Genomic DNA, 23,080 nt, shown 5'->3' with positions numbered 1-23,080 from the left:
AGGCAGGCGCTCGGTCCGCCGGAGCTGCCGCCCCTATCATTGTCCTCTTGTTACCACCATTCCCGACTAGGGTTAAGTGTCACACTGCACGTGCAGAACCCGCGGGATGCCTTGTGTATAACAAACTCCTATGATTGTTAACGTCTTCGGCTCCCAGAGTGCCTGGCATACAGTAGGCATTCAATAAATGGGATCTTTGGGTAACAGGGAAGGACGGGGTGGGGGCCAGGGCGTAGACGGGAATCCTAGAACCTTGATGTGCAGGCTGGTCATTCCCAGCTTGAGAAGCTTCTCTCGTCCTGGCCACACTGGGCCCTGCATGGCCACTGGCAGTGCTCGGTGGGTGTCCCTGGTTCCCGGCTGGGTGAGCCAGGGGTGGGGGCCAGCAGGAGGGCCTGTCCCAGGCAGCGCGTGACTCCTAGGAGGGCTTAGCCACTCATTAATCACCTAAGCGGGGCTCAGCATTCTTGAAATGCCGGCTGGGGCCAGGGAGGGGCCTGGGCCAGGGGCTCCTGGGGACCCCAGGGCTCTGGGTCTGTGAAGTGAGGACATCCACTCTGTTTGCTGAGCACCCGTTATATGCGGGGCGCCTTACGTACCTTAACTTGTTTCATAGTCAACCCTGTAAAGTGTTAGCTGTTCATGTCCCCATTTTACTAATGAGGAGACTGAGGCTCAGAGAGGGTATGTGACCTGCTCAAGGTCACACAGCGGGCAGTAGGCAAGGCAGGATTTGTTCCTGGATCTTCCTGAGCTGTTTCCAGGGCTCGCCCGGGAGAAGGCATGAGGTGCAGACCCCAGGCTCATGGCTCCAGGGGCCTGTGGGAGGGGTACCTCCTGCCTCAGTGGGGCTGGTCAGCCCAGGTCAGCAGTGCGGGTAGGGCCGTCCTCCATTATCGGGGCTGACGCATCTTCTGCGTCAGCCCCCTTATCACCCCGCTCTCCCGCTCCCCCCTGCAAGGTGACCCTGGGAGGGGAAGGGCCAGCGCCTCCCCCTCTCCTCCCCTGCTTATGCCCAAGAGCACTGGGCTCCTTTTTTGTGAGCCCCTCCCCTTTGTGGGGCTGGGGCCAGCAGGGAGGGCCCAGGAGAGGGTGGTGGAGGAGCAGACCTCAGGCCGCCATCATTCCCTGCTGTGAGGCCAGGCAAGCCCTTACCTCTCTGGGCCCGTTTCCTTCTCTGGAACACCAGGGATGGGCACCCCAGCCCCCGTCATGGGGGCGACGAGCTACGCAGCAGGCTGAGCCGGGCGCTTCTGATTCCATTCCCCACTCCCTCTCCATCTGCAGCTGGGGCCTGGGGTGCAGGAGGCTCCCCTGGCTGCACGGCCCCACCACCCCAGGACGTGTGATTCCAGCCCAGCCCGGCATCGTGTTCCTGGGTGCCCAGCAGCTGGGCCGTCTGGAGGGAGGCAGCGCAGGACAGAGTCATCAAGTCTGGGTCCAGCATTCAAGGGTGGTGGGCATCCACTGGGCACTCAGTTCAGTAAAGTACCTCAGTTACTCTTCCCAGCCCCCCGTAAGGCTTTGGAACGATGACCCCATTTTGCAGACAAGAGGAAGGACTTGCTCATGTCACAGGAAATGGCTTGTCTGTCCCCGATCTGCGCTCTGGGCTCCTCCCCTCCTCAGAGACTCCGGGCAGGCTGGCAGTCGAGGGAAGCATCATCAGTGTGATGCCCCCTGGAGGGGCGTCAGGTGGTGGGCACTGAAGGACTCTCCAGGGACACGGATACACAGATGGGGAGGAGCCTGGGGGCATATGTTTTGGAGGGCCCGGCCTGGGGAGAGCTGCAGGGCAGGGCCCAGAGGCCTAGGGGTAGCTCACATCTGCCCCTCCCCTGCAGGCCACGACATCAACGGTGCCCTGGAGCCCTCTAACATAGACACGAGCATCCTGGAGGAGTACATCAGCAAGGAGGACGCCTCTGACCTGTGAGTGGCCCCGCCCCCACGCCCCTGGCCTCCACCTTTCACCTGGGAGGTGTGCTGCAGCCCCAGTCTGCAAGCTGCTCCCCCGTCTCTTCCCATCCGCTGACTCCACGCTGCCCCCGGCAAGTGGGGGCCTGGGGAGGGGCTGGGGTCCTGGCTGGCGCTGAGCTGCTTCCTTTCTCCACAGCTGCTTCCCTGACATCTCGGCTCCAGCCAGTGCAGCCTCCTACCCCCACGGGCCGCCGGCGATCCCGGGCTCCAGCGGGGGCCACCACCTGAGTCCCCCTGGGGGCGGACCCTCCCCGGGGCGCCACGGCTCCCTCCCCGCCCCGAGCTACAGCGCCGCGCTCAACTGCAACAACAATGCTATGGCCAGTGCTCCCAAGCCCTTCCTGGGGGGCTCTGGGCCCCCCATCAAGGCCGAGCCCAAGGCTCCCTATGCCCCAGGGTGAGTGAGGGTGGGGACTGTGGGGGGCAGGTGTGCGGGGTATAGGGGCAGGGGCCATGGCCTGGGAGGTGCTGCTGGTGGCCTGGCAGGGGCGACGGCTGCCCTGTGGGTAGGTAGGGTGGCTGAGGAGGGACTCGTGGCTTTGTTCCGAGGCCGTGGGCAGCCCCAGAGATTCTGAGCAGGGGAGTGATGAGGGCTGATGTAAGTGCTAGAAAATTCTCTGACAGCTGTGTAAAGGGGATGGGAGGAGGGGAGCCTAGAGACCTGGCTACGTACCTACACGGATACGCACAGGCACACACACACACACACTGTGTGCACACATACATCACTGCCCCAGGCCCATCCACTCCTGCATCTTCGCTGCTCTTTGCTGGGGCCACAGGGAGCTGGCTGACGGCACAGATACGGTACCTGCAGCTCCCCCTACCCAAGCCAGCCTCCCAGGCCCTTTCTCTCCTTTCTCCAAGGAGTCCACACCAGGGGCCCTGCTGTGACGACAGGAAGCAGGCAGTCAGCAGCCCAGCCAGACTCCGGGGCCGCCCACAGACCCGTGCTTATGAGGATAGGCAGGAACATGGGTCTGCTGGGTTCTGCAGAGGGGCTCTGAGAAAGTTCTGGGTTCCCCAGCGTGGGTAGCAGGAGAGCAGGGGACCCTGTCTTTGGGTAGAAGAATAGTAAGAGTGCTGGGGGCGTGATGCTGTCTACACAGCCTGGCCCTACCCCCAGCTCCAGCGTTTGCAGCCTGGTGGCGTGATAACCCACCGCCTCAGTCAGGGCCTCAGCATCTGCGGCTGTGGAGTGAGCTCAAAATGCTTCCCCCTCCAGGACTGTGGAAATAAGGGGAGGAAGCCCAGAGCAAGTGTGGAGGGGGGAGTACTGGAGCTGGCTCCTGGCTTACTGGGGGAGGCCCGCGGGAGTGAGCTGGGGTGTTAGGGGTGTGCTTTCGCTGCGGAAGGCAGACATCCGGCCGAGAGGCTGTCCCTGAGCCCAGACCCCGAAGGGCAAAGACCAAGGACGAACACAAGAGGAGCACCTGCCTGCTGCAGGACCCTGTACGCTCATCGAGCCTCTGCAGTAAGCAGCTCCTGGGAGACCCCAGAACCAGCTGGCCTGCCAGTGAAGCCGTGCTGCCCCTTGGCGGGACTCGAAAGGCACACCGATGCCATTTCTCAGGGAGAGAAAAGGGGCTTGCCCAGAAGCACACAGAGACCGTGTGGCCCGGGCTGTTCCCCCGCCCCCATCCCCCCGGGAGGGACCCAGGGCCCTTCACCACCCCTGCGCCTGCCAGACCCTGTTCTAGGAGCCAAATGAGACAAACATGTCCCTCCTGAGGTGGATCCTGCAGGCCGGTTGGGGAGGGACTTATTAATCAAAAAATCACCAAATCGAGGACTAATGAGCAGCACGAGGAGTCGTGGGGAAGGAACACAAGGTCCCACGGACTGGAGACGTTTCACTGCAGGGAGCAGAGGGTGTGCGGGACCTTTACACACCGGAAAACCCGATGGCCACTGTACAGAAAGTAGGCAGGAGATGGTGGGCGCAGGGCAGAGGCCCCAGGCAGCCCTCGGGGACCTTGAGGGCTGCAGAGGATCGGGTCCCTGTTGCCTTTTCTGTCATTCTCACACAGCCTGGGGGGGGCTGGGTGGGTGGCTCATCCAGGGGAGCATGAGAACTCTGGAATCAGCCCAGGGCTGTGTCCATGAGGGCTCGGCTGCCTGGGCACCCTGGTGCGCAGTCTCTCCAGATGTGGGGACCAGGACGGCCAGAGAGCTGGGTCCCTGCTTGGCCGCAGCCTCCCCTCGCCGGGCGAACACAGGGTTCACGCAGGACATGTTGATCTCTCAGGGTTGAGTTTGTTCTTTTGCCTGAACCGCTGATAAAACAAAACCGGCAAGAAAAAAATACACCCCAACCTGGTGGGGCTGGCTCCCTGCCCAGCCCACACCTGCCCCTGGTGGGGCGGCCCAGCCTCCTAGAGCCCCCGAGAGCTCTCCCCTAGAGTTTCTAGAAAGTGGGGCTTCAGTGGGTGTGGGAAGCGAGGAGCAGGGGCCTCCTCCTCGAATCCCTGTGCCATCATCAGGGACACTGGTTCCTGGTCCCCAAGTGCCCAGTAGGTCTGAGGGGATGCTGGGCAGGAGCCCAAGGCCCCCCACCTACAACTCAGGCAGAGGCCCTGCCTGGCACCCCAAGGTGGCTCATACAGAGAAATTCCCCTGAAGAGGGGAGTGGGGGACCTCAGGGCCTGCAGCATCTGTGGTCTCCGGGATCTGGCCCCACAGACGAGCTGCCCGCCCAACAGCCCCTTCCTCCTGCTCCTGCAGCACACTGCCGGATTCTCCCCCAGACTCGGGCTCCGAGGCGTACTCCCCCCAGCAGGTGAATGGTGAGTTCAGCGGGCACCGCCCTCCCCCTCCGGGGTTTGGGCAAGTGGTTGGGGCGGCCTTATCGGGGAGGGAGGGAGCGAGGGAGGGAGGGGGCCAGCGGCCGCCCAACAGGCCCAGATTATCGCTGGTCAAATACTCCCCGGTGCTGGCTATTGTTTTCCCACGGGCGGGTGGGGAGCCTGGCCCTGCCTCTGAGCAAGTGTCCCTGCCGGTGATGCCACCCGCCTGCCCGCCTGCGCCATCATGGACGCGCCCTTCGGCGGTAAGTGGACGGCTGGGGAAAGGCTGTGGGTGCAGCCCGAGTACAGGCCTGGCCGGCCTCCTGGGCCCACCTCCCCTGGTGGGGGGGTGCCAGGGGTGCCGCGGCCCCCAGGTGGCCCAAAGCAGAAGGATCTCGGGCAGCCGGCTCCCCACAGCCCAGAGAGGGGTCAAGAGTTCTGTTTATCTTACCAAAAACATTTCTGGAATGCCTCCTGGGGAACAAAGGGAGCTGGGGGGCTGGCCCCTGGGAGCCCGCTGGAGGGGCTGCGGGATGGAGGAGGGCTGCCGCAGCACTGTGCTGAGGGTCCCCGAGAGACTCCTTCCTGAGGCCCAGAGGAGGATCAGGCCTGAGAGGGGCTGGGGGAGGATGCTGGGATGCGGGGCCTTCCCCCGGGAGCTGGGCAGCCAGGCCTGGGGGAAAGGAGCCGGTTAGGACGGCAGGGGGGAGAAGCTGCCCACCCCCTGGACAGGGGCTTTTCTCCCTGCCGGGGCCTCTAGTGGCCAGCCTCAGGCTGCCCAGCCCTCCTCCCACGTGGGGTTGGTGGGAGGTCAGCCCCCCGGGGCTTGTCTCAGGAGAAGGTGGGAAACCCCGTGCCCGGGAACCCGAGTGATGTAGGTCTCTGATGCCTACCCCCCATCTCTCCCGCAGACCCCCATCTCCTGCGCACCATAACCCCTGAGACCCTGTGCCACGTGGGAGTGCCCTCCCGCCTGGAGCACCCGCCTCCACCTCCGGCCCACCTCCCAGGCCCCCCACCGCCCCCGCCACCCCCACCTCACTACCCTGTCCTGCAGCGGGACCTGTACATGAAGGCCGAGCCCCCGATGCCCCCTTATGCTGCCATGGGGCAGGGGCTCGTGCCCAGCGATCTCCACCACACGCAGCAGTCCCAGATGCTGCATCAGCTGCTGCAGCAGCATGGAGCTGAGTAAGACTGGGGCAGGTGGGCTTGGGGGTGGGGGGCCAGGGCAGCAGCAGGTGGGGCAGAGATGGAGGTGGGGACCCGGATGAGCCAGGAGGGCAGAAGGCTCTGCCCCCAGGAGACAGGGTCAGCACGTGTATACGGATGTGCCCACCCAGCAGCCAGATAGCCCAGATAGGCCGGCCAGATGCTTCCGACTACCTTATTTGGTGAGCATGGCCACCCCCATTGCCCAGATAGATAAACTGGGGCTCCCAGGGGGAGGAAATGCTTGTCCGGGTCATGGAACCAGGAAGGGGCAGAGCCAGGACTTGAACCTCGGGCCTGTGCCTTTCCCCAGACACCAGTGACTTTCCAACCTTCTCACAAAGTCCGGGGGCTCTGGAGGAAGTTCTAGCTATGGACCCAAGCTCCCCCTCTGACTCCAACCAGGAGAATTGTCCTTTTATCTGTTTGTTTGACACATCGAGATGTCATGAAAGCTTTAGTTCAGGGCAAGACTCCACAGCCTCCTCTCCAAGGAGCTCTCCTTCTCAGCCTTGGTGGCCCACGCCCCCTGGAGCTTGTTTCCAGCCTCGGAGGCTGCTCTCCGTGGAGCCCCCACTATAAAGGGTGGCCCTGAGAATGACACCCCAGGGAAGGAACCGGCTTGTTCCTTCCACAAACAATTCGGGGCACTCTGTGCGCCAGGCCCATGGCTGGGCCTGATGGGGCACACAGACAAGTCAGGTGTGGCTCCTGCCCTCCGGGTTCCATGAGCTGCCGGGGTAGAGAGGAGTGACAGAAGCAGAGAATGGCATTACAGAGCGATGGGGGAGCACTGAGGAGGTAAAGCCTAGCGGCTTTTTGGAGGAGGTGTCCTCTGGATTGGACATATCCTGCTGAAACGGGGTGAAGAGGGAACGGGGGCTACTGCCCAGGGGGGAGGGGGCTCAGGAAGAGCCAGCCCCCCATGGCACGCCTCTGTGTAACCCCCAGGCTCCCCACACACCCCTCCAAGAAGAGGAAGCACTCCGAATCACCTCCCAACACCCTCAATGCCCAGATGCTGAATGGAATGATCAAACAGGAGCCTGGGACAGCAACGACCCTGCCCCCACACCCAGCTCGAGCCCCATCCCCACCCTGGCCTCCCCAGGGCCCCCTCTCACCTGGGCCTGGCTCCTTGCCCCTCAGCATTGCCCGGGTCCAGACACCACCTTGGCACCCGCCAGGGGCACCCTCACCAGGTATGTGCCTGGCCTGCTGGAGCTCACAGCGAGCCAGCTCCCCTTGAGGTGGGGGCTTGGGGCCCAGGGCCCATGTGGCTGCTTCCTCCCTCCAGGTCTCCTGCAGGACAATGATAGCCTCAGTGGCTCCTACCTGGACCCCAACTACCAGTCCATCAAGTGGCAACCGCATCAGCAGAACAAGTGGGCCACACTGTACGACGCCAACTACAAGGAGCTGTGAGTGCCCCGCCCCACCCCTGCCACCGCATCCGGGGACCGGCCCTGGTGTCAGGGTCCCAGAGCAAGGGGGCCTGGGAGCACACTTGGCGCCCCCTGGGCCCGGGTTACAGGAGAGCAGCAGGCTCAGGGCAGAACCAGGCCAGGCCCTCGGGGTTCCCGACTTGTGGGCCTGCCCCAGGCCTCCTTAAGGAGGTGGTGCCTGTCAGGGAGGGGCCAGTGGGAGCCAAGGCAGGGAGAAGTGGGTGGCTCCTCCTCCCCCACTCCTTCTGCATTCCAGGAAGGTAGCAGGAAGCTGTGTTGGCAGGGCCCTTCCAGCAGCCCCCTCCCTGGAAGGGAGGGACGAGGAGGTGGGGGAGGCAAGGGCTGTCCGAGCATTCCTAGCTCTCCCTCAGCACCCACCCATGTGGATTCAGCTTCCTGGGACCGGGCCAGGAGCACTGTGGGACCACTCCCCTCACTCCTGCAGAAGTCCGGTGGGGGTGAGAGGGTGGCTCACCGACTCCCTTTGGACATTGCCAGGCCTGGGCGGGGTGGCTGAGAACAGCGTCCTGGAGCTGGGCTGGGGCTGAAGCCCTTAGCCAGAGCGCTCGGGGCTGGGGTGGGGGGGATCCAGCTGCTGTCCTGGCTGAAGGATCCCTTGAGACCCTGTCAGGATGGGGGGAGAGGTCTTCAAGGATCCTACCCTTGTGACCTGGGGACGACCGCCCCCACTCTCACTACCATGCTGTCCAGGCCAGCCCTGCCATCTCAGGCCCTAAGGCCAGGAAGCTGGCAGCGGAGACCCCCAGTGTGGCCCATGTATTTCCTGGGTGTTCCCCTGGGGCAGGCAGGTGGGTGGAGCCCCAGGCCTTTCCGTAGATGTTAGCCAGGCCCCCAAGCCTTTTCCCCCAAGTTTGGAATCATTCTCTGCCCATCTTCCTCCAGGCAGGCCCTGGGCACTGGGGGCACTGCTTTGTGCCTGGGGACCTGGGTGAGGATGAGCCAACAGTTGCCCCCTTTCCTGCTGCCCGGAGGTCCCCCAAAGGATCCATCCTTGGAATCCTTGCCCAGCCATAGATGGGTAAACTGAGGCTGTGTCTACCCTGCCCAGAGTGCCCCTCTCCGCACCTGGGCGGATGGAGGAGTCAGAATGAGGACTTTGGGGGCTTGAGCAAGCCAGTGGGCCGGGGCTGGGCCAGTCCCGAGCCGGCGCCTGGTTCCACCGTTTCCATGGCAACCAGCTGTCAGGCCAGTGAAGCTCTGCAGACGCACCCCCTCTCACCCCATCTCCTGTGAGGGAGGGGGCTTCAGGCAGCCTCCTGGGAAGGAGCCAAGGGTGAGGAGGGGCCGTCAAGCCCCCTCCTCAGGAGTTCACTGCCCTCTCGTGGCCCTCAGGGGTCTTGCCCTTCCTCCCCCCATCACCAGGGTGGGCTGGGCCCAGCCACATAGAGGAAAGAATATTGGCTGAAGAGTTGGCCGACCTGAGCTCAAATCCTTCCGGGGACTCAGTTTTCATTTCTGAGAAGTGGGGGGCAGCCCCATGAGTGGTCTGAGGATCGGGGGGTGGCGGTGGGGACTGGGTAGGAAATCGCTTTGCAACGCAGGCATGGGGGAGGGACATTCCAGGCCTGGCTTTGGTGGGGGTGCCTCTGGTGAGTACCCTCACCTGCCCCTAGGCCCATGCTCACCTACCGTGTGGACGCTGACAAGGGCTTCAACTTCTCGGTGGGCGACGACGCGTTCGTGTGCCAGAAGAAGAACCACTTCCAGGTCACGGTGTACATCGGCATGCTGGGCGAGCCCAAGTACGTCAAGACGCCTGAGGGCCTCAAGCCCCTCGACTGCTTCTACCTGAAACTGCACGGAGTGAAGGCAGGTTTGGGGGCTCAGCCAGGAGGGAAGGGGAGCAGGGAATGCTTGGGGACCTGAACGACCCCAAGGCAAAATGAGGGTACCTGCACCCCAACCGTCAGCCCCCTCAGCCCCCTTCTCAGCTGTGCTCCCTGATTCCTTCTCTACCCAGTGACCCCCTAATCTATACCCCCAACCCAGGCCCTTCTCCTGACCCCTATGTCGGCTTAGATCCTCAGCCCCCAACGAACTCCCTGTCAGCCTGCCCCTCCGCCGGGGCTCCCCACTCAGGGAGTAGGGCTGCGGGGCGCTGGTTACCCAAGCCACTCCGGGGGCCATCCATCCAGGGGCCCACTTGCCCCCACCGCATCATCATGCACCAGGTCTGGCTATTCTCCTCGAGCATTGCCCACCTCCTCTCTCTTCTCCCCTCTGCCTCTCCCTGGCCCCGACCACACCCCCACCTCGTCTAAGTGACCACAGCAGCTTCCACGGGGGCCACCAGCTCACTCTCCCCCCGAGACACCAGCGGGCACGACACTTGCCATTCTTCCAGAGCTCCTGGTGCCCTCCAGCGAAACCTTGACTTCTGAGCTTCGCCCACGAGCGCTTCCCTCCAGCCCTGCCTCTGGTTGTGCCCCAAACAGGGTTGTGCCCATTCGCAGCCCCCGCTTTCCTGAGGCAGCTCCCCACCTCTGGGACACCCTGAGAATGCCCATTCCATCCCTCCTCCTCTGGCCTTCCCGTTCACTCTGCTACAGTCCTCGGCCCTTGGGGACACCTGCCCTGAGGCTCCTCCCCTGGGGCCCCTCTAGCCCCAGCCTCGGAGTGGCTGATTTGGAGCCCACGACCTCCCTGGGGGCACTGCTGCGTGGGTTTCCTCCATTGCCAGGAGCTGGAACCTGGCGCCTTGGCGTGGCTCCGCCGCTGCTCATGGAGGGGCCGCGGGGATGGGGGTGGGGGCCGTGTGTCCGTGGAATGTGTGAGTGGGTGCATGCGTAGCTGGGAGAGCCATGTGACTGTCTGTGCCCTCATTGGAGGGAGGGCCTCGCCTCCAGTTCCAGGGGAGCTCGGGCTGGGCCAGGCCCGGGCTGAGCGGCTGAAGGGTGGCAGAACCAGGCGGGGACCCCGGCCCTGATGAGCCACTGGCCTCTGCTTCTCCCCCAGCTGGAGGCCCTGAACCAGTCCATCAACATCGAGCAGTCACAGTCGGACCGGAGCAAGCGGCCCTTTAACCCTGTCACGTGAGTGTCAACCCTGGGGGTGGTGGTCCCCGGGTGGGCTGGCCCTGGAGCTGGCTTGGGAGCTGAGGGGGCCAGGCAGGCACCCACGATATCTGCCTCCCGCGCATTCCCGACTGGGCGCCTGGCTCTTGGAAGCCCCCCTCCCTGTGTCCTGAGTCCCCTGCCGCTCCTCTGCAGGGTCAATCTGCCCCCTGAGCAGGTCACGAAGGTGACTGTGGGCCGTCTGCACTTCAGTGAGACCACTGCCAACAACATGCGCAAGAAGGGCAAACCCAACCCTGACCAGAGGTGAGCAGGCTGCACCCTGGCCCTGGCCGGCCCTCCATCTCTAAGGAGGAGGGGCAGGAAGACACTGCTGTCGCAGTGTCCCACACACTGACCCATTTTACAGAAGAGAGACCTGAGCCTCCCAGCTAAGGCTAATGGAGTTAAGGATGAGAGAGCAGAAGCCTGGCTTCTGGATGAGCAGCTCCAGGTGTCCTAGCTGTGGGCCCTGGGGAGTTTCTGCCCCCTGGTGGAGACTCAGGTTCCTCCTCTGTAGGATGAGGTGTTAATGCCCTCTCCCCACTGGGGTGCTGGGAACCCCGGGCACTGTACAGCAGACATGGGCCGGGGAGAAGGGGGTGGGCGGGCAGGGGCAGGTGGGGCAGGACCCCGGGTGCCTCTAAACCCCTGTGTGCTGCAGGTACTTCATGCTGGTGGTGGCCCTCCAGGCCCACGCCCAGAACCAGAACTACACGCTGGCTGCCCAAATCTCAGAGCGCATCATCGTGAGGGTGAGGGCTACCTCCTCCCAAGGGATCAAGAGTTCTCTCGGGAGCTGGGAGCGGTGGCGCCCAGGAAAAGTACTGGGGTCCTGGGGAGTCAGGAGCTAGAATGCTGATCCTGCTAGGCCCTAGCTGGGTGGCTTCGGGCAAGTTCCCACCCGCTGAGCCACAGTGTCTCCTTCACAAGGGTGGAGGTGGACAAGGCCTGGGTAGCCTCCTGAGATCCCACGAGTGACTGAAAGGTGCCACAGTGGGAGGTGCAGTTTAAGTTGGGCGTGGTGGGGTGAGGATCCCTGCCTGGAGCCGGAGAGGTAGCTGCAGGGTTTCCGCTTTGCCCAGGGCACTGCAGGTCCCCCGCCCCTGGGACTGATCCAAACCCCGGCCCACTTGTGCTAGGCCTCCAACCCAGGCCAGTTTGAGAGTGACAGCGACGTGCTGTGGCAGCGGGCGCAGGTGCCCGACACTGTCTTCCACCATGGCCGCGTGGGCATCAACACGGACCGGCCCGACGAGGCGCTGGTAGTGCACGGCAACGTCAAGGTCATGGGCTCGCTCATGCACCCCTCGGACCTGCGGGCCAAGGAGCACGTGCAGGAGGTGGGGGCGGGGCTGTGGGCGAGGGGCGGGGCCGTGCGGCCGGGAGAGCGGAGTTCCCAGCGGGAGGGGCGGAGGGCGAGGGGGCGGGGCTCGTGGGGGGCGGGGCCAGGTGGAAGGGCAGGGCGGCAGGGGAAGGAGGTGAGGGAGGCAGGCCCTAGGGGTCTCCCCGCCGCACCGCAGAGCCCGGGCGGCCGCCGTACAACCCCAGACCCCACCTCGGATGGGCCCAGGAGGGGAGGGGTTCAGTTTCGGTCCTGGTTCCCGGGCAGGTGGACACCACGGAGCAGCTGAAGAGGATCTCGCGCATGCGGCTGGTGCACTACAGATACAAGCCGGAGTTTGCAGCCACGGCGGGCATCGAGGCCACAGCACCAGAGACCGGTAAGGACCGGCCTGCGCGGACTGGGGCTGGGGTCCGGGAACCCGGCAACCTCGGCCCTCAGTCACCCCGTCCCCTGTCCCAGCCCGCTGGAAACCCCACTCCCAGGCCCCCTCTCCTTGACTCCTGGAACTCCTACCCAGGGAATCCTGCCCTCTAGAAGTCCCACCCCTCAGCCCTTGGAAAATCGGACCTCCCCGGGTGTCGGCTAGCTACCCCCTTGACACTAGAAGTCCCGGAATCCTGGTCCCGGGATCCTCGGCTCTTTAGGTGAATCCTGCTTTTATCTCTGCCCACTTCCACTGGGATCATTCCTCCGAGGAATCCACCCTTGCCCCAGGCCAGGGAACCCCACACCTGAGCCCCGGAACTGCAGCCTTCTGAACTGAAGCTCCGTTGGAGCTTCCTGCTCCAGGGCACCTTGGATCCCAAATCTCTAGCCCCCAGAATTTTGCCCTCCTCAAACCGGGCCCCCTCCTTACATGATGGTGCTGTGGGCGTTCTCCACCCCACTCCCCTCCCAACTCCGCAGGTGTCATCGCCCAGGAAGTGAAGGAGATCCTGCCTGAGGCCGTGAAGGACACTGGAGACTTGGTCTTTGCCAATGGGAAAACCATAGAGAACTTCTTGGTGGTGAACAAGGTCTGCAGGGTGGGAGGTCTTGGGTGGCCCAAGGGCAGGGGGTGGGCCAGCTGGGGGGTGTTCATCTCCCCCTTGGAGACTGGTAGGGCTGAAATGCAGGGGGTGAGGGCAGCCCAGTCTTCTCTCATGCGTCCAGAGCCCCCTCCCCACCTCCCAGGGAAGGGGGTGAGCATCCAAGGGCCAGCTGGCGACACTATGGTTGTGTGGTCTACAGCAAGACGAAGCGCACTGGGGGTCATTTTCCTCCCCTTCGAAAGGAGGTTAAAGAGTCACTGCCAAGACCCTCTCGGGTGGCTATCGCAAAGCTTGAACATGGCTTATGGTGAGGGTGAAGTCATAGGTTTTGGCCTCGGCTGAATAGTAAGGAGCTGAAGCGTACGACCCCACGTTCACGAGATCAGAGGTTGGGCGCCTCTGAGAGACTGTTCCGAAGGGGCGGGAAGGGCCGTTCCGGCTGGACAGGTGGCCCAAGCAATGGTGCAGAGGTGGGGCAGCTGTTTGGAGGTAGGCACAGGAAGTTGGGGGAGCTAGGGCTGGCCTGGGTAGGGAGGCTTGGAGGGCCTCCACGCGGCCGCTCCCTGTAGCCCAGGGCTCCCCAGGGGCTGACGGCGCCCACCCCCCGTGGCAGGAGCGCATCTTCATGGAGAACGTGGGTGCTGTGAAGGAGCTGTGCAAGCTGACGGACAACCTGGAGACGCGCATTGATGAGCTGGAACGCTGGAGCCACAAGCTGGCCAAACTGCGGCGGCTGGACAGCCTCAAGTCCACGGGCAGCTCGGGCGCCTTCAGGTGGGGGCGTGGGCCAGGCAGGGGCAAGATCCCCTTCCCAGAGGCACCTCTGACCCTGGCCCTCTTGCTGCAGCCGTGCAGGGAGCCAGTTCAGCCGGGCGGGCAGTGTCCCCCACAAGAAGAGGCCCCCCAAGGTGGCCAGCAAGGTGAGGGTGGGCACGGATGGGAGATGGGAGGCAGGTTGGGCCGGGCCCTCGCTCTCCAGGCTCTCTGACTGCGAGGGCTCCTCTTTTCTCCCAGCTTTCTAGCTCTCTGGCCCCGTTTCTCCTTCCTCTCCCTCTGTCCATCCCCCCACCCCCACCGTAGGCATGAGTAGACCTTAGCACCCCCACCTCCAGCAGAGCCCACACCAAGGGACACCATGGTCTCCCTAAGTCTGGGCCTTTTCTGCTTCTTCCCCTTTTCCTGTCGGTCCTCAGTCGTCCTCTGTGGTCCCAGACCAGACCTGCATCAGCCAGCGCTTCCTGCAGGGAACCATCATTGCCCTAGTGGTGGTCATGGCCTTCAGGTGACTTGTGCCCCGGGCTCCAGGCAGGGCTGGCTGGGGGAAGGTGAGCTGCCCTTGGGCCCAGGCCTGGAGGAAGAGGAAGATGGGGCTGGGAGATGAGACCTGCCTGAGGTCTCTGGGAAGGAAGCGGGCTGCCTCCTTCTGTCCCATGCCCCGGGGGTGGGAGGAGACCGTGGAGAGGCATCATTCATTCGCAAGCACAGCCCCTGGAGCCAAGGACCACAGACCCTGCCCTAGAGAGAGGGCCAGGACCATGGCGGCAGCTCTAACAGTGGCCCTTTTTTGTGGCTCCCAGCGTGGTGTCCATGTCCACACTGTACGTGCTGAGCCTGCGCGCCGAGGAGGACCTGGTAGAAACTGATGGGTATGTCCCTGGAGGCCTGGCTGCCGGCCAGGCTGCCAGGACAGGTGGGGCTTTGGTGGGCAGCCCAGGGGCAGCGGAGCTGTGGAAGCTGTTTCCTCCGAAGGGGACAGCGCCTCAGGCTCTCAGCCCATCCGGGCTTGCAGGGCCGGGTGGGAAGGTCTCCCTGGAGGAGGGGCAGCATTTTCGCTGTCCAGGCTGAAGCCAATGTTTCTACTCAGTGCTCCTTGAGGTAGCTGGGCCTCTGTGAGTCAGGGGGCATCTGAGGGGCCCAGGTTGGAAGGGGGAGTTGGCAGGGAAGGAGGGCCAGGGTGGGACCCCGGGCTCTGTCTGCCCACTGTCACCTCGGCTCCGGGGCTATCTCTGACCGTGTCTTTTCTCTCTCCTCCCCTGCACCTGTTCCCCCCCACCCCCGCCCCGGTTCTTTTTCCTCTCTGCCACCCCTTAGCTCTTATGCCGTGTCCACTTCCTGTCTTCTGGCCCTGCTCCGGCCCCAGCACCCTGGGGGGAGTGAGGCCATGTGCCCATGGTACGTGTCTGGACCAAGCCCCCTCCCTCCTACCTCTGGCTTCTGCCATCCTGCCCCCTGCCTCTTTTCCACCATCCCTGTCCCTTCTGTCTCTCCTGTCCACTTCTCTGGGACTCCCAGGCCTCCCTGCTCAGGCTCTCGCAGTCCCTCTGAGCTCAGCTCGCCCCTCCCCAGCAGGTCCAGCCAGAGCTTCGGGACCACCCAGCTCCGACATTCCCCCGGGACCACTGGGCTGCCAGGCACACCGCCCTCCTTGCTGCTGGGTGCGCGCTGGGTGGGTCTGGAGGGTGGGGGTGGGGGGAAGGGAGCGGTGTTCTGAGCGGGGACTCAGCTGCCCGGCCTGGAGCTCATACAGCCTCGGCTTCCTCAGTTACCACTGGCCTGACCAGCTCGGCCCCAGGTCCGGTCATCCCCACCTTGGACCTGTGCTCCAGCCGCCCTTGCCCAGTCGTCTGCTGCTCCTCGCCCACCCCCAGCCCTACCGCTGCCCCGAGTCTTGGCCCCAGCTTTAACCCTGGCCACGGCCTCAGCCCCAGTCCCAGCCCCTCCACCAACCGCTCAGGTATGGCTCTCCCGGGTCCCGGGTTTGGGTTGAGGGGGTTTTATGTGAGTCCCGAGGAAGGCCCCGAAGTCTCATTGGTGGGAGGGTATCCTGAAGCCCAGAATGGGGCTCTGGAGAGATTGGTGGGTCTCCCCGAGGGGACGAAGAGACAGAGGGGGGTCACCCAGAGTCTGGTGAGGTGTTAGAGAAAGCGGGACAGGAGACAGCCAGTTCCCCCTGCTCAGCCTATCCCTCATTCTTTTCACAGGCCCTAGCCAGATGGCCCTGCTGCCAGTCACCAACATCAGAGCCAAGTCCTGGAGCCTGTCAGCCAATGGTATTGGCCACTCCAAGCATCCAAAGAGCTCAGAGCCTCTGGCCAGCCCTGCAGTCCCCTTCCCTGGAGGGCAAGGCAAAGCCAAGAACAGCCCTAGCCTTGGCCTCCATGGCCGGACCCGCCGAGGGGCCCCCGAGCCTGGCCTGAGCCCCGCTCAGCCCACTCAGGCCCGGGGCCAGCCAGGTACTTGCCCTACCTGCCTGCCCCCTCATCTTCTCAGCTCAGCCAGCGAGGCTCCCTGGCCAGGGCGCCGCTCAGCCCAGGCTCCGGAAGGCCTGGCGCAGGACCGTCAGTCGACAGCCATTTGCTGGGCGTTGTGCAGTCCCAGCCATGAGGCTGGGGGCCATATGTAACTCGCCTCATTCAGTGCTCACACATCCCAGCGAGGAAGGGGTCATCCCCATGGTTCAGATGGGGAAACGGAGCCGGGTTGTGTGGCCGGGCAGCCACAGAGCTGGAATCCCACCCCATGTTGGCCAATGCCAGGGCCCCGGAGGTCACGGAGGAGGCCAGGGGCCTTCTGGGCTTCAGCCAAGTGGCTCTGCTCTAGATACTGGGCCTCCTTATCAGGTTTCATTTGATGGGTTTTGTGGCTTAAAGAAAAAAAAAAAAGAGCTTAGGAATGGTGACTTGCTGAGGTTGAAGTTCAGAGTGATGGGGAAACCCCAGGGGCTCGTGCTCTGTGGCCGGCTGTGTGCATCGTATGGGGGTAATGAAGAGAGGCACGCCCTGACCCCGAAATGCTCAGAGACCTGAGAACACAGTACTGTAGTAGCGTGACGGGGCTCTGAGGGGACGGGTAGGCAGCCTGGTGACGGGGGAGGGCGCTTTGTCCAGGCTGAGGTGGGGAGGTGATCAGGAAGGCCTCCCTGGAGGAGGTGACATTGGAGCTGAGTCTCTGAAGGACCACAGGAGTTTGCCCAGAAGAGAAACGAGAAGGGTACCTTCCGTCTTGTCTGTATCTAGGTATCTGTCCGTGACCCCAGGGGCATGCTGGGTCCTGTGGGGGGGTCCTTGCGTGCCTGGGTTGTGCCTCAGAGCTGAAAACATGCCAGGTCCAGCAGATGTTCTGTGGCCCCAGCCTCCCCTTCCTAGGTGGGGGTGGGTGGGTCAGGCGCAGCCAGCCCGTAGATGACCAGGAAAGCCTTGTCTCCCCCACCCGCCACGTCACCCTTCAGTCCCACCCCCACCCAGCCAGCCAGTCTGTGGTGGGTTTATCCACAGAAGGCCACAGGCCCTCACGAGTGGGGTGCTGGTAGGTGTTTAACAGTTGGCTCTTGGGGAAAAAAGCCCTGATTTGTGGTGACTGAGTGCTCCCACTGCGGCTGACTTCAAGCTACCAACTTGATGCCGCTGAACTGAACTGAATATGGAGGAGATGTGTGCAGACAGGAGAAAGGACTGTGAGCGGGCTCCTGTAAGCCCCTGGCAAAGGATATGGAAGACCCATCCCTGCTCCTGGTATTCAGGTTCTGTCAAGGAGGCAGACCCCAGGCTCACGGGAAGCGGCTCTTCGTAGTGCTGCGGGGGGAAGAGGGCGGTGTGACCCTGGCCATTGTGGGGGTCTGGAAAGAATAACCTGAAATTAACTTATACTAAGGTGTGAGTGACTGAATGTGAGCCTGGCAAGGAACAGCTTGGCTGCTGCTTATTTGTATCCTGCCTTGTCACCCTCCTCCCTGCCCCCACAGCCCCTCTCCTTGCAGACCCAGTGCCCTCCCTGACCTCCATCCAGGTGCTGGAGACATCAATGCCCATCACTTCCCAGTACTGCGCTCCAGGGGATGCCTGCAGGTGGGCTTGGCTCCCTCCCTTCACCCCAAGGACAGATTCCCTCAGGTGCCATGAGCCCAGGCAGGGCAGATGCCCAGATGCCGTCCCCCTCCAACCCCGCCCCCAAGGTGGGGCAGCCGCTTTCCATGGGCTCCAGTACAGACCTGGGGCTGGGGTGTGCAGGCAAGGGGCTTCAGCAGGGATCCTTGGTCCAAGGAGCCGTGTTTGCCCCTACAGGCCTGGAAACTTCACCTACCACATCCCTGTCAGCAGCAGCACCCCGCTGCACCTCAGCCTAACTCTGCAGATGAAGTGAGTGCCAGCATGGGGCAGTGGAGACACGGCAGTCCTCGGCAACTTGGGGAAGGGGTCTGAGAAGGGATGCTAAGTAACTTTATCCCTTGCTCTGTGCTTGACTGGCTGTATGACCCTGGCGGTCTCTGGGCTTCAGCTCCTTATCTAGAAAAGGCTGTTGTTTCACGGGTGTGAAGACCATGTGGGATGGTAGATGGGAAAGGGCTGTCTAGGGCCTGACTAGTAGGCATCATTTTCGGGCTGTGTGAGGATTCGTGGCTTGTTTTCAGCAGGGCAGGGGAGGTGGTGTGGAGGGCTGGCTGGGGGCGGGGTGGGGTTGAGGAACTCGGAACCCCACTTCCCCGCTAACCGGGCCTTCCCCCAGCTCTTCGTCTCCCGTGTCTGTGGTGCTGTGCAGCCTGATGTCAAAGGATGAGCCGTGTGAGGAGGGGGGCTTCCCACAGAGCCTGCACACCTACCAGGACACCCAGGTAGGAGGCGACTGGGAAGCTGGGGGCCAGCTAGGCCCCAGGGCTTCATCTTCCCTGGCACAACTGGGCCCCCAAACAGGTGAAGAGAAGGAGCTGGGAGTCAGAGTGAAGGCATCTCCACAAGGGTCCCTTAAGGCCTGGGCCTCTGGGCTCACTGCAGAGCATCTCCTTGCCCTGTCCTTGCTCTATCCCATCCCTGCCAAGAGCCCCTGGCAAGAAAACAGTTCCACCAGGACTAACCTGGGATGAACGCAGTGGCGGGGATGAGGAGGGTATCCTAGAGGTCCTTGGCAGGGAGAGCTAAACTTGTCTGTGCTCAGGGTCAGAACAGCCACCCCAAAAGTCATGTTTAATGAAGACGAAACCTGCAGCATGATTTGGGGTCAGCTGGACAAAGAAAAGAGGACACTGTCCCAGGAGCAGAACAGCACGTGCAGAGGTTTGGAGGCCAGGGAACGTGTGACCTTCTGGCAGAGCTGGAGGTGTGGCAAAAGGCTAGGAGTCGGGAAACAGGAAGGAGCCCAGTCCTCAAGCTCAGGCTGGGCAGCGGCACAGTTCAGTCCTCCAGTTTGGAAGATTGCTCAGCCTACCTTGTAGAGGCCTACCTCCTGCTCTGAGAACCAAATGACCATGGCCCTTTCCTTGTCCAGCTCCTACCCCCATGTGACCCAAGTTGTGACTCTCCGCACAAGTGGGAATTTCTTCTCAACGATTCATGTTTATTCAACAAAAATGTATTGGGGTTCCTCTGTCCCAGGCCCTGTGCTGGGCCCATCTGTGGGGAGACCGGGGTGGGGGGCGAGGGTGGACACAGGCCTTGCCTTGGAAGAATGCACTCCCTAGCTGGGAAGATGTGCAGAAAGTCACTTGAGTGGGTGAGAGCCTTGAAAGAGGCGCAGGCAGAGGAGAGCACGCCCGCAAGTAGAGGGAGAGCCCAGCCAGCCGCTGTCAGGATGCAGAGCTCAGGCCCGGGGCCACGTACAGGGAGGCCACGCCAAAGCCTCAGCTGGGACACGGGCAAGCTGTCTGAAGGTGGGCCTCAGGCTCCCGTGCAAGGGAGAGCACGACAGCCCAGGAGCCTGTGTGTCAATCTCCGCTCTGCCACACGGTGCCGTGTGATTCAAGCAATAGCTCAGCTTCCTCATCGATAAGCAGCATCACCTTACTGGGCTGGGGTGAGGATGGGGTTCATGAAATACTCTGATGTGCCTGGAGCATAACGGGGAGCGAAGGCGGCAAAAGACAAGGCAGGGACCAGGGGAGGGCAGCTTTGGACTTGCGGGAGCCTGGCTCCGAGTCTGCGTAAAGGGTGCTACTGCTCCCCAAAGCAGAACGTGCTCCCTCCCTTCTCTCTTCCCAGCTCTGACTTTAGCCTCCATAACACTTGCCCTAGAGCCCAGGGCTGCTGGCTGGGATAGGGCCAGGGGGCTGTCTTTACCCCTCCCTCTCCCCTTTCTCCAGGGCACTTCCCACCAGTGGCCAGTAACAATCCTGTCTTTCCGAGAATTCACCTACCACTTCCGGGTGGCCCTGCTGGTGAGTACAGGCAACCCATCTGTCCCCAGAGGCCCGGGCACCTGCATCTCAAGTGTGGGGCTTGGGGAAAGGACGTGGGGGTTCCCGGAGCACATGGCAAGACTTGGGGCGCAATGCCAGGTGATGTGGCGGGGGGGGGAGTGCATCCTGCCCTGCACCCCCTGAGCCACCTTACCTGTTCCTGCTGCCCTCCCCCACAAGGGTCAGGCCAACTGCAGCACGGAGGCCCCGGTCCGGCCGGCCACGGACTACTACTTCCATTTCTACCGCCTGTGTGACTGAGCTGCCTTCCCGGAGGCGGCACCAGACCCGGGCCGGGGCCCCACGCGCCCCTTCCACACTGGACGCCGTGGCGTTACACTGGAGCCCGCCGCCCCGCCAGCTCTCTGCTGCTCGCTGGCACTCCCTCGGAGAGACTGAATCGGGCTTGGCCCTCCCCACGACTGGGGAAACTCGTCGGAGTCCTCACACTGGAGTTGCTGTTCCTGCTGGTCGCCCCTCACACCACAGGGGGAGCCCGAGAGACCCCCTGGGGCCAGGACTGGACCACGTCGTATCTGTCCAGATATGGTGGTTGGAGGGCTGGCTGCAGGGGCCCTGGAGGCAAGGGTAAGCCTGTGACTGTCCAGAGCCTATCCTCCCACTCTCCCCTTTTGAGACTGCGAGCCACCCCTCTTTTGGAGTGGGGATTTGGCTGGAGCCCTAAAAGACTTGGCTGGATCCATGAGTCGGCGGAGAGTATACAGCCCTCACCCTGGAAGCTGCTCCCTGGGGGGTGGCGAGGTGGTGGACTTTTTGGGCTTTGACTGTTACGCTGGACTTGGGACTTTGAAGCTTTAAGTGTGGCCCAGGAGGTGTCTTCTCCCTGGGAGCACTGGCTCCCAAGAGCTCCCAGGGCAGCTGAAGCCAGCCCTGGATGGGTTGCAAAGACTGACCATGTGCCTTACATATACTTAGTGCCTGGCTGAACCAGTGTGGGGGGCCAGGGGGCCAGGTCAGCCTTGGGCCCTTAAACCTGGAGTATCCTGGAAGTTCCCCACGAGCCCCCCAGATGGGTGTTGTGGCCCCATGGCCTGGGCTTCTGGGAGCTTCCAGAGCTTGTAGTGGTATCGGTGACCCACCACTCTCTCTGAGCAGAGGAGCAGGAATCCCTGTAAGGGCAGCAGGCTGGTCTTGGCTGGTGCGTGGAGACAAATAGCTTTTGCTGTTATTAATGAAGTAATTACTAAAATGCACTTAAGCCAGGGCACGAGTGGAAGGATGGAGATGGAAAGGCCAGAGAGGTGCAGAGCCCTGGGGAAACATTTACAAACACAGGGCCCTGGCTCTGATCCATCCCAGGGAGGCTTGAGACACCCATCCCACTCCCAACCACTAAGACTCTGGCTTCTCCCTCCTCTCTTGTCTGCTGGCGACCTTGTCTCCCCAAATCAAGGGATCCCATGTCGGGCTCGGCAGCAGATTCCATCTCCGCCCTCTCCTCCCGGAGGTGGAGCAATGGGCTTGCGTTACTGAAGACGTCTTAACTCAAGTGCCAGTGTTAAAGTAACCGGTCTTGGTGGGAGCCTGGAATGTTCTAAGGCCACATCCAGGCTCACAGAAGGAGTGTGGAAATCATTTAGCCACGGCTACACGGGTTCAATGAGGGGAACAGGAATTGCCATCCCTGCCCTGTGGTGTTCTGCCACCTCTCTGGGAACCAGGCCTTACCCCTCTCATTCTCAGCTTTGAATGGGAGGCCTTTCTGTGGGGAGCTGCAATCTTGAAGAAGCTTGTGAAGTGCGGGCCCCCTTCTGCCGTGGGTCTCAAAGCACTTATCCTCAGGGGAGCTGGGGGAGAGGGCTACCCCGCCTCCTAGCTCCCTCCCCAGTGTGGCTCCCCTCCCTCATTCTGACATAGGAATTACGTGGCTGCCCACACCACGCAGGGAGCCAGGGAGCCAGGCCTTCCGCAGGACTACTCTGTTCTGTCTCCCCTGTCCTCCCCTGTGGGGAACCCTCCCGAAATGCCTTAAAACTGCTGAGCCCCACCCTTTGCAATAGGATTCTGGGGCTTCCTCAGTGAGGGTGCCTGTCGTTGGACTGTGGCCCCTCAGTCCTTAACTGGAAAGTGACCCTCCACTGCCCCCTGGAGCCCTTCCGGACACAGCGTAGCCCCAATCTGGTTAGCAGCTGGCTGTTTCCATGCCTGAGGAGGGGTCCTCAGTGCAAGGATTGGGGCCAAGCTGGGACTCCAAGCTGCTTGGGTGGGGTGGGGGGGGGTGGGGCGGGGGGGGGTCAACCTTGGACCAAAGTTGCCTTAAGCCCATGAAGGTAAAAGGGCTTCAGGGGAGGGTAGTGGGTCACCTGCTGGAGGCTGACAGCTGCCTGCTTGGCACTGGTAAGTGGGGGTCTTGGCTCCATTCCCTACATGGGGTCCAGCAGCCATCCCTCCCTTCCCCTCTCCCCTTTGGCATTTATTCCTGAAGCCACTGGGCTAATCTCCCCCAAGCTTCAAGCTGTACATAGGGCCTCTCAATGCACAAATCCCTCTGCCCATACTGTACCCTCCCCCCCCAAAAGCCTGCATGTGCATAGAGCGCCCCTCCCTCCCAGTTAACTCCCAGTTCCTGTCCCTGAGTGCTGACTCATATTTATCGTGTACCAACTCTGACTCTGGAGTGGGCAGAGGGAAGCAGCCCTGGGCCTGCTTGTTTCCTGTCCCTGTTCTTTCCTTCTGAAGTAAATATACATATATAAATAAATGTAAAAACATGGCTTTGTATCTGACCTTGCCTCCCCATCTCTTCTTGAGACTGTTGTGGTAGGAGATGGAGTTGCCTGTGGGGCTAAGACCAACTGGAGTTCTGGGGTTCCTGAGCCAGATGGATGCCTTGTATCCCATTATCCTCCTTAGCTTCATGCTAGGCTTGGGAACAGGACTCAGCAGCCCCCTCCCCTAGTCACATCCCATGGACCTACGGCTGCCGCCGCCCCCCCACCCCTGCCCCGGTTAAAGGAGCCACCCTAGGATAAACCTCCCCTGGGCAGCACAAACTGAGCCTTGTGAAGCTCCCCAGCA

General features: G+C 62.5%; 1 protein-coding gene across 1 annotated transcript in view; it reads left to right on the top strand.

Moving 5' to 3' along the window:
• Nucleotides 1-20,367, top strand: part of MYRF (myelin regulatory factor) — a 28,071-nt gene extending 7,704 nt beyond the window's left edge. The window contains exons 2-26 of the mRNA XM_028117892.2: nt 1,845-1,932; nt 2,117-2,377; nt 4,705-4,766; nt 5,678-5,957; nt 6,930-7,180; nt 7,276-7,399; nt 9,058-9,253; nt 10,400-10,476; nt 10,654-10,764; nt 11,162-11,252; nt 11,640-11,840; nt 12,110-12,221; nt 12,752-12,861; nt 13,490-13,650; nt 13,724-13,796; nt 14,070-14,158; nt 14,454-14,522; nt 15,223-15,311; nt 15,419-15,610; nt 15,858-16,109; nt 17,633-17,720; nt 17,937-18,011; nt 18,379-18,484; nt 19,946-20,020; nt 20,222-20,367. Coding sequence (XP_027973693.1) covers nt 1,845-1,932; nt 2,117-2,377; nt 4,705-4,766; nt 5,678-5,957; nt 6,930-7,180; nt 7,276-7,399; nt 9,058-9,253; nt 10,400-10,476; nt 10,654-10,764; nt 11,162-11,252; nt 11,640-11,840; nt 12,110-12,221; nt 12,752-12,861; nt 13,490-13,650; nt 13,724-13,796; nt 14,070-14,158; nt 14,454-14,522; nt 15,223-15,311; nt 15,419-15,610; nt 15,858-16,109; nt 17,633-17,720; nt 17,937-18,011; nt 18,379-18,484; nt 19,946-20,020; nt 20,222-20,302 — 3,314 coding nt within the window. The 3' untranslated portion in view covers nt 20,303-20,367. The remainder of the gene's footprint in view (nt 1-1,844; nt 1,933-2,116; nt 2,378-4,704; nt 4,767-5,677; nt 5,958-6,929; nt 7,181-7,275; nt 7,400-9,057; nt 9,254-10,399; nt 10,477-10,653; nt 10,765-11,161; nt 11,253-11,639; nt 11,841-12,109; nt 12,222-12,751; nt 12,862-13,489; nt 13,651-13,723; nt 13,797-14,069; nt 14,159-14,453; nt 14,523-15,222; nt 15,312-15,418; nt 15,611-15,857; nt 16,110-17,632; nt 17,721-17,936; nt 18,012-18,378; nt 18,485-19,945; nt 20,021-20,221) is intronic.
• Nucleotides 20,368-23,080: the final 2,713 nt, after the last annotated feature.

Source organism: Eumetopias jubatus, unplaced genomic scaffold (assembly GCF_037043125.1).
Source record: "Eumetopias jubatus isolate StellerSeaLion01/CBP00866 unplaced genomic scaffold, mEumJub1_p1.0 scaffold_13, whole genome shotgun sequence".
In the NCBI taxonomy this organism is placed as follows: domain Eukaryota; kingdom Metazoa; phylum Chordata; class Mammalia; order Carnivora; family Otariidae; genus Eumetopias; species Eumetopias jubatus.
The sequence above is the reverse complement of the archived record's forward strand: the minus strand, read 5'-3'. Positions and strand labels throughout refer to the sequence as shown.